The following is a 13,493-nucleotide window of genomic DNA, read 5'->3' as shown; positions in this document are numbered from 1 at the left end:
AAATAGCTTTGTGGCATCCTTAAATACAGGTGAGGTGCCAGATGACTGGACGTTTGCTCATGTTGCCCCCTGTACAAGAAGGGTAGTAGGGATATTCCGGGTAACTACAGACCAGTGAGCCTGACATCGGTGGCGGGAAAGTTGCTGGAGAGGATACTGAGGGATAGGATCTCCTTATATTTAGAAAGGATAGGGCTTATCAGTGACAGGCAATATGGTTTTGTGTGGGGGAGATCATACCTTACCAATTTAATAGAGTTCTTTTGAGGAAGTGACCAAGTTGATAGATGAAGGAAGGGCTGTTGATGATATATACACGGACTTTAGTAAGGTGTTTGATCAGGTTCCCCATGGTAGACTAATGGAGAAAGTGAAGTCACATGATGTGCAGGGTGTTCTAGCAGGTGGATAAAGAACTGGTTGAGCAACAGGAGACAGAAGTAGTTGAAGGGAGTTTCTCGAAATGGAGAAAAGTGACCAGTGGTGTTCCACAGGGAACAGTGTTGGGGCCACTGTTGTTTGTAATATACATAAATGATCTGCAAGAGGGCACTGTTGGTTTAATCAGCAAGTTTGCAGATGACATGAAGATTGGTAGAGTAGCAGAAAGCATAAGGAACTGTCAGAGAATACAGGAGTATATAGATAGACTGGAGAGTTGGGCAGGGAAGTGGCAGATGGATTTCAATCCAGACGAATGTGAAGTGATGCATTTAGGCAAGACTAATTCTTGAGTGAATTATACAATGAACGGAAGAGCCTTGGGAAAAGTTGATAGGTAGAGAGATTTAGGAGTGCAGGTCCTTTGTACGCTGAAGGTTGCTGCACAGGTGGATAAAGTGGTCAAGAAGGCATATAGTATGCTTGCCTTCATCGGACGGGGTATTGAGTATAAGCTGAAAATGTGTTGCTGGAAAAGCGCTGCAGGTCAGACAGCATCCAGAGAACAGGAGAATCGACATTTCGGGCATAAGCCCTTCTTCAGGAATGTCCTATTGAGTATAAGGGTTGGCAAGTCATCTTAAAATTTACAAGACATTGGTTCGACCACATTTAGAATACTGTGTACAGTTCTGGGCGTCACGTTACCAAAAGGATGTGGACACTTTGGAGAGGGTGTAGAGAAGGTTTACGAGGATGTTGCCTGGTATGGAAGGTGCTAGCTATGACAAGATGTTGAGGAGGTTAGGATTGTTTTCATTAGAAGAAAGGAGATTGAGGGGCGACCTGATTGAGGTTGATAAAATCATGAAGGGTATAGACAGGGTACAAAGTTCAAAATCACACAACACCAGGTTATAGTCCAACAGGTTTAATTGGAAGCACACTAGCTTTTGGAGTGTCGCTCCTTCATCAGGTACTATCACCTGATCTGTCATGGTAAATTGGTTCAGACATTAAATTGCATGGGATCCATGATGAGTTGGTAAGTTTGATACGAATTTGGTTTGATCATAGGACACAAAGGGTCTGTGACTAGTGCTGTTCAGCTAGGACCTAATAATATATACAAATGATATCAATGAAAATTAACAGACAACATGAAAATTGGCAGAGTTGTGGATATTGAGGAAGATTGTCAAAGGATACCGTGAGATATAGATCAGCTGGAAAGTTAGGCCATGAAATAGGTGGAGTTTCTGAGGTTGTGCATTTTGGGTGTTGCAAGAGGAAAGCATACAGTAAATGACAGGACCGTTGGGAGCTTTAATATGCACAGAAATCTTGGGCCCATTGTTTCCTTAAGGTGGTAAAGGTGATGTATAACCTTTGTTGGTCAGAGTACTGAGTTTAAAAGTTGGAAGGTCATGTTGCAGCTGCATTGGACTTTGGGCAACAATTTGAATATTGTGTGCCATTCTGACCAGAAACTGTGTAGGCTTTGGAGAGTGAGCAGAAGAGATTTACCGGATGTTATGTAAATTGGATTGTATTGGCTACAATGAGATATTGGACAAACTTGGATTGTTTTTGCTAAAACATCAGAGGCTGAGGGGTAACCTGATAGAAATGGAGAAGTTATGAGAAGGTTGGATAGTTGGAGTCTCTTTCCCAGTGTGGAAATGTCAAATACTATGGGCTATGTGTTTTGGGTGCAAGGGGGAGTGTTTAAAGGAGATGAGAAAAAATGTTGTTCTTTTTTCAACTCTGAATGGTAGATGCTTAGAACATGCAGCCAGTGGAGGTAGCAGAAATAGATACATTAGCAAAGTTTAAATCTGCATTTAGCCACATGAACAGCCAGTGCATATCCCTCCATTCTATGTGCAGCCAGATGGGATTCGTTTAGAATGGCATCTTAGTCAGTGTTGATGGGCATGTTCCTGTGCTGTACTGTTCAATATTCTTTGTTTAACAAGGGTCATAAAATCCTGAGCTCTAGGTTGTAACAGGTACAGGATTTTTAAAATAAAGCAGTTGGAAAATATGGCCTAGTTTCCTGTGGTAATGTTAACCTGCTATGTGTATACTTCATTAAGTAGTTTTGAAGTGTATTGGTGGAATAAAACCTGAGAAAACTGTGGATGCTGTAAAATAAAAAATACAAATTGCTGGAAAAGCTCAGTAGGCCTGGCATCATCTGTGGAGAGAAATCAGTTAACGTTTTGGGTCAAGTGACCCTTTGAAATGTAGTATTTTTGAGATTCTGTCCTGATAACCAACAGATGTCAGCAGAAACATGCTCCACCCCTCTACAACCAAGTAACTGTTTGCACACCAGACCCTTAAACTTCAGTTGCCCATGCAATACTGAATAATGACGTAATTTGGAGGGGAGGGAGGTTGGGATTATTGGTAACTGAGGAAGACTGCAACACAATAATGACATGAATAAATTTAGAGAATTTGTGTAAATGGCCAGATTAGTAGGTGATGACTCATTTTACAAAGTATGGTAAGGCCATGTACTCGCTCAAAATGATGTTGAATGGGCCAGAGGAGCAAGATGTGGGGTGCAGCTTCTCATTGTAATGCAACAGAGGAATAGAATTAAAAAGCAAGGAAATTGATATCATTTCCATAGCAGTTCCAGACTGCACTTGAGACAATTTTGAAGTTATAAAGACATTCTAATTTACTTTTTGTATTTTCTACAACGAGGACATGAGAATGGAGGGATTGCAGTAGTCAGGAAAGATTGACTCGGAGAAGCCTCATTCTTCTAGAAAAGAGGGATGACCTAATGGAGACCTCTTTTAAATGATGGGGTGTTTTGATAGTCTGGGGTAGAGAAAATATTTTGACTTTGTGGGGGTGGGTAAGCCAGAACTTGAGACCATCAACATCACAGTCCCTAATAAATCCATTCGGGAATTCTGGAGAGCAGGTGAGGTGAATGTGAAACTAGTTCACTTCACCTGCATGTGAACAGAATTGATGCATTGAAGGGGGGGAAGCTGGTTAAGTATAAGGGAGAGGGGAATAGGAGGATTTACTGATTGGAGAAATGAGTGGGTGGGAAGAGGCTTGTAGAGCAAAAACACCAGATTGGGCTGATTGGCCTGTTTCTGTGCAGTAATTTCATTGCTCATGCAGTTTGATATATGTAACTGTTGCAAAGTTTCAGCTGTTTAAGTGTATCAACTTGTTTAAATTGCTTGTTATGCTAGTGTATTTTCCATTCACCATTATTCATCTGTGTTGACAGGGGCAGGAAATTGGTGCTTTCAGTCAACTTATTTGTCCGTAGTAAGTCTTCCACCTCCTTATTCTCAGTCTGGACCGAGTATCCATCACTGAAAGCTAAGCTGGAGATTCACTAGGTTTTCCCAGTCTGAGCACAGCCTTACCATTGCTTCAGAAGACTCTCTTGATGGTCTTTGATGTGGCCCAGGGTCAATGTGAATCACCCGCTCATCATATCAGTAGGCATTAGGAAGTGGCAGCCTGCCAGCAGTGTCCCAGCTATCGTAACAAGAGGAAGCCATTCAGCCCTGATGCCTTTTCCAACATTTCATTAAATCATGGCAGATCTGTGCCATGGATCCAAGGTGAATAGATGGAGTTGTTGTCTTGATCCCTTTAGCCAACAGAACTGTAACCATCTCACATTTGAAATGTGCATTAGCCCCCAGTATGACCAGGCCACCAACTTTATGATCTGTCTAGAGACCAAAGAAACAAATTCCATGGATTTACGAAGAGAATGAAGGCATAATTTGTGGTTTTGAACAAACAAGACTTTACAAGTTAGAGAAGTATAGAATCTACAATCATTCTCTAACTTATTTTCAATGCCCAGAATTAACATGTGAAAATGGTAATCTCGAATGGGTAATATAGGTGTACAGCATGAAAGCAACCCTTCGATCCAACTCCTTCATGCCAGCCAAGTTATGATCTACCCCTTATCCTTAGTAGTAATTTAACAGGAAAACCCATCTCCTAATTCATATGGCAAAATAGCCCACCTTGCACATCAAATAGTAAATGTAATCAAGACCAATGCCACAACAACATCCCCTGTCCCACTTCCAGACATTAATGGCATCAAATCTCATTAAATTTCAAGGGATTACAATTTTCTCTTTTTTATCTGCCTTGAAACCCCCTTTCAAAAACTACAACTTCTGCTGTGGTCAGCTGCTGTCCTTTCTTGGGTCCATGCATACCTGGACTCTGAAACATGTAATTGAGTACTTATCCAGAGTCACAGTTCCAGCTTTTGCCAGCAGCTGACTTCACCAGGCCAGATCTAACCTTGTGTTTGCACTAGTTCATGCACTATCCTCTTGCTCAGCTCTATCAAACAAACACTGCTTATGCCTTTTCAACCTCCACTCTCCAGCTGTACTGACCCATTCAGGTATCCAATCTCTTGTGTGCTTAGCCCTGACTGCAACACCTAACTGACTAATAACTGCTAGAACTTTGGCCAGAGTTCTAACAGCACAGCATTATCAAGCTGTTCTTGGAACTTGACTCACTAGCCTGTATAGGTCAATTGCCTTCTCTGCAGTATAGCTTAAAAAATCATCACTTCTAAAATTGGATCTATTCAGTCTCTTAGACTTTCTGATCTTTAGTATCTGTATCTCTAATCTTTTGAACTGTTGAGTGTAAATCTTGCAATGGGCCCCTCTTCTGATGCTGGGCAGAATTGAATGTTAATGTTGCTATCTAACAAAATTTAGAAATGGCTGGCTTGCTCTGCATATTAAATAAATATAGGTTTCCTCACACCACCTACAACTCTGGTTTCAACAGTGTTTAATGGTATAATGTTCTAGGTTTCCACATCCTCTGCCCAGTAAGGAAATGCATCCTGAAGTTGCCTCAGTTTTGGACCCCACCTCCAGAGAAAATAGCTCCACTTGTCAAATCCTTTCATCCGATTAGTGTGTTTTAAAATGATTAAAGTATACAGATTCAACCTGTGCAACTCCTTTTATAATTACACCGGTGTAGGTTTACCAGAGAAACAGCAGGTCAAGATGGCAGCTTATCACCACCATCTCGATGACCATTGAAGATTGGGAATAAACAGTGACCCGCCAGCAGTGCTGTCACATTTCATGAAAGCATTTGTTTTTCTAAAAAAAAAAAGCTGTACTCACAATTTTAAGACTAAGTTCCTTTATAATTTTTCTGAATCTATTTTCCTCCATCTCCTCCAAGGTTGATGCCCTTCTAGCTGAGGTAGGCGGGCCCAGAACTGAACTCAGTTGGAGATTAACTAGAACTGTTGAAGGACAGGGAATCACATTTACATAGCCGGCTTTAAAGTAAGAATGTGGAAGCTCGTGAGAATATTTGGGTGGTTGGTGCAATTGGAAATTATCTGCTGGAGAATACCAACAGTTCTTCAGAAATGTCCTGTCAATCAGATATGATTAGTTACAGCTTGAATGATCTGTCTTTTTCCCCTCTCTCTTTTTCAGCATCCAACGGCCCTTCTGTCTTAGAGAAAAAAGAAAGCAGCAAGGACGGAGTGAATTTGGAAAAGAAAGAAAAGACCGGGGAAATAATATGCATAGATGACTGACCCCTCCAACCCCATTCTTGCTTGTCCCTGCCCTCCATACTGGTTATGTTTATATTTTGTTTTGAGAGGAAACACAGGCTGATGTGGTTGTTAGTGTTTAATGCCCCAGAAGGTGTGTGAGTGAATGGGAGGGTTTATAACTTATGAAGATCTCTTCAACACTCCACTTGCTCACCCCTCACCCTCCCAGAGGATGCCATGGTTTGGATTCTGAAATTGGTGGGAACATCACCTGTGTTGATGTGCATTGGTGATCTTGGCTCACAGTAGTTTTAGATATTGATGCAAGGCATTATCCTTTTTTTATTTTCTACTCTCCCTCTCCCCCTCTATTGTCATTTGGGAATTCTGAGAGTGGATAAGCAGGCAAGACTTTAGCTCCAAGTGTCACCCCTAATGCTGGAAGACGTGATGTTATTTGAGCACAGTAGCAATCATGCTCCTGCCTCAATTTATTAATGAGGACATGTTTAGGCTTTGAGGCTCAACTGAGTTACCGCAAAAACAACAAATTGAAATTAGCTCTTGTACGTTCTGCTCCAATAACTAGAACCTGCAGTAGAAATATCACCCAGTAAAATATTAGGTGAGAGTTCAGAAATTGTGTGGTGGAATTGTGGCCCTGCAAGTGATGTACTGGGTTCTTCAGCAGTCGGAAGCCTCCTTGAGACATGTTGTAGGTTGTGTGTTAGATGTGAGAAAAGACGGACTGGGTCATTCTTGTGACATTGTAGGATACAATAGCTCTTAAAAGGTCTTGCACCTCTTGATCCTTGTGGGCTGACACCTTATCACTACCAAAACAACCCATTTTCATCAGATACTAAAGAGCTGTATTGTGTAATTGTATGGTTTGATTTCATTCCTAGATCTCAGCAGGCACACGTTTCCAAAATAGTCTTTCCAGCTTGATTGCTCTATGGTAGACATTTTGGAAGCAAGGCACCAAACCACTTGGCAATCCCAATGTGTTGCTAAGTGTTAATCTATTTATTTGCTTCCCTGAAAGGAGTGTCAGTAGAGCTGCTTTGAGGAAGGGTGGATTCTGGGGATTAAAAAGAGCCTAGCTACTGGGAAATTGGCATTCTGCTAAATTTTCTTCCTCGTTACCCGAATGTTTTGTTCATACATCAAGTGTTCTATATTGTTTTATCTTAAATATTTTGAAAATAACCTGGAGAAATTGGAGTTTAAAATGGAGAACACTTGGGAATGCACAAAAGGGAAGTCAGCATTGTGAAAGGAATTATAACATTTTCCAGTAAAGTTTTCAATACAGTGAACCTGGCCAAGTTGTTGAGCTCTACTTGCTCTTTCCCATGCTGACTGACTTTGTGCTGCTTTTTATGTTCAAAAGAGTATGTTAAGCATTAGAGTTTTTTTTGCTGAAATTTCTGCAGCCGCCTCTTGTAATCTGTTCCTTGCTATGAACTGTGTCTCATCTCAGCTTTGCACAGTGAGGAGGTTGGAGTGGATGTGCTCAGGAATAAGGGGGTAAATGTGTTTGAAAGGAACAAAAATGCCCAGCTCTTAAGTGAACCATCCTGCTTTTCCTGTATCCCTTGTGCAGATCAAGCAGAAGCACAATTTTATTTATCACGTCAAAAGTGCATCCCAGTACTTTATAAAAAGGAAATACCTACATGCTTGCTTAAATAGGATACGACTTCTCTGACACCCCCCCCCCCCCCCCAAAATATTACTGCCTCTTTGGGATAGGTGGATGTACACATTGTTCATGTTTCCTGCTCTCTGCTTGGCTTTTAGAGTGTAAACCTGTCTCCATCCCTGGTATGTGACATTGCTACATGGCAGGACATTTTTCCAGCACTCCATCCCTGAGCTTATGGTCCCTTCCAGTTGATTGGCTGATTCATATGTTGTGGGATAAGGGATGATGGGAATGGGGGATCGGAAGAGATGTTTACCCCAGCAGAAGTGGAGAAGCTTTGGGGGTGGGAGAAGCACAAACTGATGTGCCATCTGCTTTGAGCAGGGATCTTGTGTTCATTGAGCCTCAGGCTCTAGCTGTGAAAATCTGTGACATGACATCCCATCCCACCTCAACCAGCTCAGCGCCAGTGGCAAGCAGGTGTAGGGGCAAAAACCGCTTCAGAAAGGAAACTTAAATGTATACTTTAAATTATGTCTGCGTAATAATCTGTTGCAGCTGACATCTATTATTACTTAATATCCTTTGTTTTAAAAGAATATTTTGAAGAATTTTTCATTAAAGTTTTTTTGTTACATGTTTGATATTGCCACTGTTGTATGTTCCTGAATTGTCAGTAGCCATGTGGTCCTTGCATCGATCAGGTATATGCTTTATTCCCCTCCACCCTATTGGCCAGTGAGTTGCATAGGGCTCAAAGGGTAAAACTGTAGGCAAGACACAACGTGCAGTTAATAGATATCTGTCTCCATCTTGGACTACCTCCAAACATTTGGTTACTTATGATAGCAAAATGGATGGCAATTCTTTTGTACACAACAAGATGACACTCCAAAGACTCCTGAACAACATTGCTGGAGGGGATGGAGTTATGGAATGTTGCTGTGCCAGAGGTGCCATCTTTTTTGATGAAATTAAACCATTTGCCCCTTCAGTGGATATGAAAGGTGTCATGGTAACTCTTTCTTTCAAAGCAGAACAAGGGAGCTCTCCCTGGAGAAACTGGAAAGTGTTTGAAAGTATCCTGTGTTATGAAACCTGGTATGAAAATAAATATGCTTTCTTTGCAGTTGCTGGTCAAAGAGTCTAGTCTGATGGTGGGCGGGGCAGTTAATTGCACAATGTTATACCAGCACCAGCCGCTTTGTACTTTTTTCCTTTCACTTCTCAGGCTGAATTCTGAGCACCACTTCCTGTTTTTCTGTCTTTTTTTTTTACTAACTGCGAGATTTGGTTTTAATATAAGACACATTCAGCTCCTCTGTGTGAAACCCAGGAAGTGGAAGAAATCAGTCAGGCCGTTCTACCTGTTTCACTATTCAGGTAGATCATGGCTGATCTGTACCTTTTTGAAATCTATTTTTCTTGGTCTCTCCAACCTTAGTACTCTTAATCTAACAATCCATTGATCACTTCTACAGTTTCCAATTGACCTCTGGCCTCTAACTTTTTTTTTTCTGTTTTAGATCTATTTTCCCACTAAACCCCTGTCTCCATGTGAAGGTGCATCCTGATGTCACTTCTATTTAGACTATCTAATTTTCAAGTTTGATCCTCTCACTCTGAGATCACCCTCCAGAAGGTTTCCTCTGATTTCAACAGGACCTGGATCAAATGGGCCAATGGGCTGATAATTAGCAGATGGAGTTTAATTCAGATAAATGTGAGGTGCTGCATTTTGGGAAACCAAATCTTTGCAGGACTTATACACTTAATGGTAAGGTCCTAGGGAGTGTTCCCTTGGAGTGCAGGTTCATAGCTCCTTGAAAGTGGAGTCGCAGGTAGATAGGATAGTGAAGGTGGCGTTTGGTATGCTTTCCTTTATTGGTCAGAGTATGACCGAGGCCGTGGGTCCCCAGCACTTCCGTCAAACCACCAGTATGTGAAATAGCTATTGAATCATTTAATGATCTTAAAAACTCTCACAATTGGATCAACACTTTATGCTGTTGAGGGAATACAGGACTAATATATGTGCAAAAAGCCAAAAGAACTACAGATGCTGGAAAATCTCAGCAGGTTAACATTTTGGGTCTAATGACCCTTCAGAACTGATGGTAGCTGGGAAAATGATGCTTTCTAATAATGTCTAGTGTATTTCAACTGAAGAGGTATCGGCCAATGTTGCAACATGTGAATCTGTCACTCATTAAAAGATGTCAGAAAACTGGTCCAAGAGATCACTTGACATCTGAAAAGGTAATTCACTGTTTCTCTTTGAGACCTGTTGGACTTGCTGTGTATTTCCACTTTATTAAGGTGTATTACATAGAATTAGCATTACAGAAGGACATCTGGCCCATCTGTTTTGCACTGCTGTTTCCGCTCCCCTCAATCCTTCTCCCATCACTCCTCTTCTCACCTTGCTTTATCTTTCTATTCCTTTTGTCCCTTGTGTTTCAATGTATTGATACTATTCATCTTGAGCATTGTCTATGAGAGAAATTTCCATGTTCTTCCTAGTCTCTGGATGGAACACTCCTTCGTACCAATAATTTGAGAGTCCTATTAAAGGGACTGGCAACAGCCAGCAAAAGCTTGTTCCAAGACTGGTTTTACTGAGCATCCACCAGAGGCAAGAGTAATAGTTCTGGAGCTTGGAATGAATTAAGAGTTTTTTGGGGGGCTCCTTGCCTTTTTGCTTCTGTTTCACCCCAGCCTCTGCTTTTTCAAACTTGGCTTTAATATCTCAAAAATCTGAATGCCAAAATAGAATTAATGCTTTTTAGATATACAGTTGCAAGAATGTTGACCGGAAGCATTCAGGTGAACAAATCACAGGTAGTGACTGTAAAGGAGGCTATTGCACTTGAACAGAGGCTGCATGTTATAAAGTGTTTTCAGTATAATGAAGAGCATAGAATATTCTGTGCAAGAGGAATAAAGGAGTCTACACTATGCACAATTAGAGACAATACAGAAAGAATTAAAGCAAGCTGCATTGCTGGAACAAAGCTAAGTGCTCACAAGTTTGAGATCACAAACAAAGCTAGTGTTTCCAAATAAACCTGTTGGACTATAACCTGGTGTGTGATTTTTAACTGTGTGCAACCCAATCCAACACCAGCATCTCCAAATCAAAGGAATTTGAGATAGTGCAGCTTCTAAATGTGTGAATAGAAGATCAATCAAGAAAGCAATTTGGGAACCACCTTTTTCACCATAAAACAAAGCCTTATCAATTTATGAATCCTACAACACCAGGTTATAGTCCAGCAGGTTTAATTGGAAGCACACTAGCTTTCGGAACGCCGCTCCTTCATCAGCACTCCAAAAGCTGTGTGCCTCCAATTAAACCTGTTGGACTATAACTTGGTGTTGTGATTCTTACCATTGTTGGACTGAGGTGTACAAAGTTATCTCCAAATTATCAATTTGAGGGCCTAAGGAAAAAAGCTGAAAATCCTGCAGATCTACCTGCCTTCAGTGGTAGGAGTGACTAATTTGCTGGATTTAAGAACCACTATGCTTCACATAATGTAAAGTTTTGTGGAGAAGCTGCCAGTACAGGCAAGGAAAAAGTTGTTCTGAGGAGGAAGGATGCACCTTAGATCAAATCTTCAATTTGGGCGAGACAAGTTTTATACTGGAAGCGAATGCCACCCAGAACCTATGTTTTGAAGAATGAGTGCACACTGGAGGTTTTAAGGTGGCAAAGGATCATATGACTGTTGGGTGGCAATGCTAATGGAGACTTGAAGCTTAAGCCTTTAGTGGCGTACCACTGTGCCAACCTGCGAGCCTTAAGTCCACTCTAGGTGTTTACTTCAGGTCAAGCAAAAGAGATTGGATGATGGGGCAAATGTTTTCTGACCTTACTGATGATGTTTTCAAGGATGTTTTTAGAAATTATTACAGGAGGAAAAAAATGTTTTGGATTTCAAGATTCTCCTCATTCTAGACAATGCACCAAGTCATCCTCCCACTATTGGTGAAGAATAGAATAGAACCTCTACAGTGTGGAAACAGGCCATTTGGCCCAACAAGCCCACACTGACCCTCAGGAACCCACCCAGATCCATTCCCCTACATTTACCCCTGACTAATGCACCTAACCTGCACATCTTTGGATTGTAGGGGGAAACCAGAGCACCTGGGGGAAACCCATGCAGACACTGAGAGAATGAGCTTTCTGAAAACATAGAGGTGATATTTCTACCTCCAAACCCAACCTCTCTCATTGTACCCTGGTCCATGGGTTGAATAGCAGCTTATAAAGTTTATTATTTAAGGCGCACGTTCAGGTAACTGATTGCAGCTACTGAAGGGGATAATGACCATGGGAAAGACCGAAGCTCCAGTACAGATGTGAGCATAGATACCTTTTGATTCCTTCTCACTTTATGTTCCAAAGCATGTAACCTGGTCTTGTGAACTCTGTAACCCAGATAGGTCCCTTGGAGTGCCTAGAACACACATTTCTCCTTCTTAAGGTGAATACCAGCCTTGGAGAAACATTTAAGCACGCTCTTTGTTGGTCTTCTTGATTATTAGCATGTCATCCAGATAAACAGCAACCTGAAGTAGACTTTGTTAAATATTCTCTATTGTCAGCTAGAAAATGGTACAGGCTGATAATACCCCAAAAGGCACTCTCGTATATGGGTCAAATCCTTATGATATTGTAGCATACTTCTGGAAGTCCTCATCTAATTGTACGTATGCACAACTCATGTCCAGCTTTGTGAAGGACAGTGTTGTTCTCTTTCCCACAATCTTTCCTTCTTCTCTTCCCCCCCCCCCCCCCCCCCCCCCATAACTGATTGGGTATTAATCCAGCTACAAAATTTGGTTTACCATTACTGAAGAAGGGCTTATGCCTGAAATGTTGATTCTCCTGCTCCTTTGATGCTGCCTGACCTGCTGCGCTTTTCCAGCAACACATTTTTAAGCATTTATTTGAAATTCCCACAAAAGTGAACCAACCGTTCTAGCTACGCAATCGGTATGATTATGCTGCCTGTTCCACATAGTTTCATGATTCTAGCCGCCTGATTTCTGCCTCTGTTTGCACATAAGGCAAATGGCACCAGCGGACTTGCTTAATCAACATATCAGGTGGATTTGGCCAGTTTGGTCGCTAGATGTACCTTTACAGGTACTTGGTTAGGCCTTCTAATGAAAATGATGTGCCAACTAAGTTGAATCTTTCTCGACCAATTTTGCCCCACCAACCTTGAGCCTGAGCCTTTTACTATGTTAAATGAACCAACTGTTTCTCATAAGTGGAACGGAGGTTGTACTCTTAAAACGTTGGGGTTCCCTGGTATAGGTTAGAACAGTAGAACAGCATCCCTCTGTTCTTTGCATAGACATGTGACTGCAGCAAATCGAAGTATAGTGAAAAGCTTTGTTTTGTGTGTAGTGTAGGCAGATCATAGAAAACAAGAAAATACCGATCATAGGGTGCTTAGAGCAAGGCTTACAAGGTTATGGCTTATCCAAAAGACCCTTAAACCTCCTATCGTATCTGCCTCTACCACCACCCCTGCAGCACATTCCAGACCACTACCACTCTGCAAAGAAAAAAAAACACTTACCCTTCACTTCTCCTTTTGAACATTTCCCCCTCTCCTTAAATGCATGCCTCCTTCTATTAGACATTTCAACTCAGAGTTGACTGTCGGACTCTTTCTGCCCAATCTATGCATCTCATAATTGTATATACTTCTTTCAGTTCTCCTGTCAGCTTATGCCACTCCAGAGAAAACAACCCAAGTTTTTCTAGCCTCTCATTATAGCTCATATCTCTTATCCAGGCAGCATCCTGGTAAGCCACTTTTATTTGCACCCTCTCCAAACGCTCCTTCCTCTTATGGGGCGACCAGAATTGAA

At 41.5% G+C, this 13,493-nt stretch overlaps 1 protein-coding gene across 9 annotated transcripts in view; it reads left to right on the top strand.

Annotated features, from left to right (window-relative positions):
- LOC122548363 (ATP-dependent chromatin remodeler CHD3) overlaps positions 1–8,239 on the top strand; it is a 117,366-nt gene extending 109,127 nt beyond the window's left edge. For all 9 annotated transcript variants that reach the window (XM_087982892.1, XM_087982889.1, XM_087982891.1 and 6 more), the window contains one exon: positions 5,883–8,239. In XM_087982892.1, the coding sequence (XP_087839018.1) occupies positions 5,883–5,986 (104 nt within the window). In that variant the 3' untranslated portion in view covers positions 5,987–8,239. The remainder of the gene's footprint in view (positions 1–5,882) is intronic.
- The last annotated feature ends 5,254 nt before the right edge of the window (positions 8,240–13,493 follow it).

The sequence above is a fragment of the Chiloscyllium plagiosum genome, unplaced genomic scaffold, assembly GCF_037043375.1.
Source record: "Chiloscyllium plagiosum isolate Xiang-an unplaced genomic scaffold, Cpla_swu_hap1 HiC_scaffold_44, whole genome shotgun sequence".
Classification (NCBI taxonomy): domain Eukaryota; kingdom Metazoa; phylum Chordata; class Chondrichthyes; order Orectolobiformes; family Hemiscylliidae; genus Chiloscyllium; species Chiloscyllium plagiosum.
The sequence above is the reverse complement of the archived record's forward strand: the minus strand, read 5'-3'. Positions and strand labels throughout refer to the sequence as shown.